The sequence below is a fragment of the Cyprinodon variegatus genome, unplaced genomic scaffold, assembly GCF_000732505.1.
Source record: "Cyprinodon variegatus isolate N-32 unplaced genomic scaffold, C_variegatus-1.0 Scaffold442, whole genome shotgun sequence".
In the NCBI taxonomy this organism is placed as follows: domain Eukaryota; kingdom Metazoa; phylum Chordata; class Actinopteri; order Cyprinodontiformes; family Cyprinodontidae; genus Cyprinodon; species Cyprinodon variegatus.
This window is the reverse complement of record NW_015150895.1, coordinates 656,561-658,630: the sequence shown is the minus strand read 5'-3', so window position 1 is coordinate 658,630 and position 2,070 is coordinate 656,561. Positions and strand designations below refer to the sequence as shown.

The 2,070-nt window shown below is 42.1% G+C and overlaps 1 protein-coding gene across 2 annotated transcripts in view; it reads right to left on the bottom strand.

The window, feature by feature from the left end:
- Positions 1-2,070, bottom strand: part of LOC107093711 (carboxylesterase 5A-like) — a 40,895-nt gene that overhangs the window by 13,452 nt on the left and 25,373 nt on the right. Inside the window, exons 8-11 of one of the 2 annotated variants that reach the window (XM_015388920.1) lie at positions 1,577-1,717; positions 1,369-1,449; positions 440-581; positions 204-353 (exon numbers count right to left, since the gene is read on the bottom strand). In XM_015388920.1, the coding sequence (XP_015244406.1) occupies positions 204-353; positions 440-581; positions 1,369-1,449; positions 1,577-1,717 (514 nt within the window). The remainder of the gene's footprint in view (positions 1-203; positions 354-439; positions 582-1,368; positions 1,450-1,576; positions 1,718-2,070) is intronic. The other variant, XM_015388921.1, reaches the window with a different exon arrangement.

Sequence of the window (2,070 nt, the reverse complement as noted above, 5' to 3'; positions counted from 1 at the left end):
CGAGTGAAACCTTGAAAGCTCGCGAGATCAGGATGGTCTCAGGAGGCTACCAAAAAATGGCATCGGCTAATACTAGTAACCAATGAGTCTGTGTTTTTGACATTCAGTGTCTTTTAATTCAGTTTTAATTCAACTCAATCACCAAATAAGAATGATTTATAAAACTGGTGGGTGTGGTTGGAATGTAAATCTCGTTTACTAACCAGTAATTCTGATCTGACCATTCCAGAAACATCCACCGAACATGAAGCCGACATCATCTGCGTGGTCCGCCCTCACAAAGCTGGGTCTGTGTCTCCTGAGTATCTCTGTGCTGTACACAAATTCATACAGGTACACTGGAGCTCCCACATCTGAAGCCAGAGAGAAGAGGTGAGGCCTTGGAAGTGAGGTGCGACGGTTCGCTCATCTGTGTTTTCACAGGAGGCCTCTCTCTGACCTGTGTGGTACCCGGCTACGTTGAGCACAGGCAGCGCCATCAGCAGGTCTCCAATCACTTCAGTGAGGCCGTCTCGGATGTCCTCTGGACTTTTTGCATCTTTCAGATATTCATCCGCAATAAGACTGTTAGCTGAAGAGACCTGGGACACAGACAGTTTCAGAAATCATTAAAGTTCTGAGACAATGCGCGTTTTCACAAAGTAGAGAAGCAATCATCAAATAATGGCCAAACATGATGTCACTCTGAGGTATTTAGGTGAACAGAGGAGCTTATGGATGTGACATATTGATGATTTGATCATATGAATCCAATCCGTCCATCTTTGCACCTGATGCATAAAGCTATTCACTATGGACGAAAGTCCCTCCTTCTGTCCGACCTGTTGAAAAGACATCGGTCCCTCAGTTCTCATCCTTGTCTAACCGATTCTACTGGATCCTCCTGTTCCTCCGTCTTTGCTCCATGCCTTGCTCTCCTCATTCCAGTTCTGAAAGTTTCTGTCCTCTCATTATTAAAGACTTCCCTTTGCTTTTTCCTAGATCATGTGTTCATTTCAGTCTTCATCACATCCTACAAAACAGCTTTCCAAACCAAAGGCACGTGACCTTCTTTTAGAGAGAGGAGCTTTGGTCCATTAATGGATTCAATTAAGTGAAGCTAGTTCTGCATTTTTCAAGCAAAATATTTTTACTCTGCAGAGTCAGTTTATGTATTTCTTTGAGGCTGGTATGCTGTTTGGGATAATATTTGGAGAAAGTAATGATTTTTAAGAGAGATGTGTTTACAGTAATTCGCCCTTTATCAATAATTGTATCTGGTTCATGAACCAGATTGTTCTAAAAAAAACAAAGAAAAGAAAATAACAGCAATTTTAGCTACATTTAAACCTGGTTAAGTGATACAGAATGTGGTTAGGATATACTTACCCCTTCAGGGTTGAACATGTGGACGATAGCCAGTACAGACTCCCTGTCCATGCCTTTCTCCCAGCCAGGAGGAGCGAAGCTCTGAGATCATCCAAAGCAGAACAAACCAGTCTGGGTTACTTCAATATCAAACAGAAAAGGCTGGAGTTTGAGAGCTACTGACTGATATCTGATTAACAACAAGTTTTCCCTGAAAATGTGGTGCCACCTGGGGTAAAATCCAGCCAAACTCATGATTGGTGACTCCCATCATCACAGGGATGTTCAGAACCTCTTTCCTCTGCAAAAGAACCTCAGCTCTGCCAGTAAGGAAGTCCCCATCAACAACGGCTCCGAGGAAAAGTTTCATCTGTGCAAAAGAGACGACAGGCAGAGAAGCACTGAAAGAAAAATGACTTTAAAAATCAACTAAAGATGCAGTTTCTTCCATCTTTCATTCATAGAAGTCACAGTCAGAAAGTCATTTTATCACCAAATGAGGATATGAAACTTCTGTTTCCACAAAGTAGCTGTGTTTTCCTGGAAACCCTGCTGCATTGAATCTGGCATTGTCTTCTGCCATCTTGTGGAATATGGAAGTCTTACAAGTAGTGGGGGGCATTTAGCATCCACTTTTATATATCTTAAACATGGCCCTTTCATTTCCGTTTAACTAATAGAGCCGCCAGTCAAAGGAAGATGTTGGACTTCAGAAAATAAAAA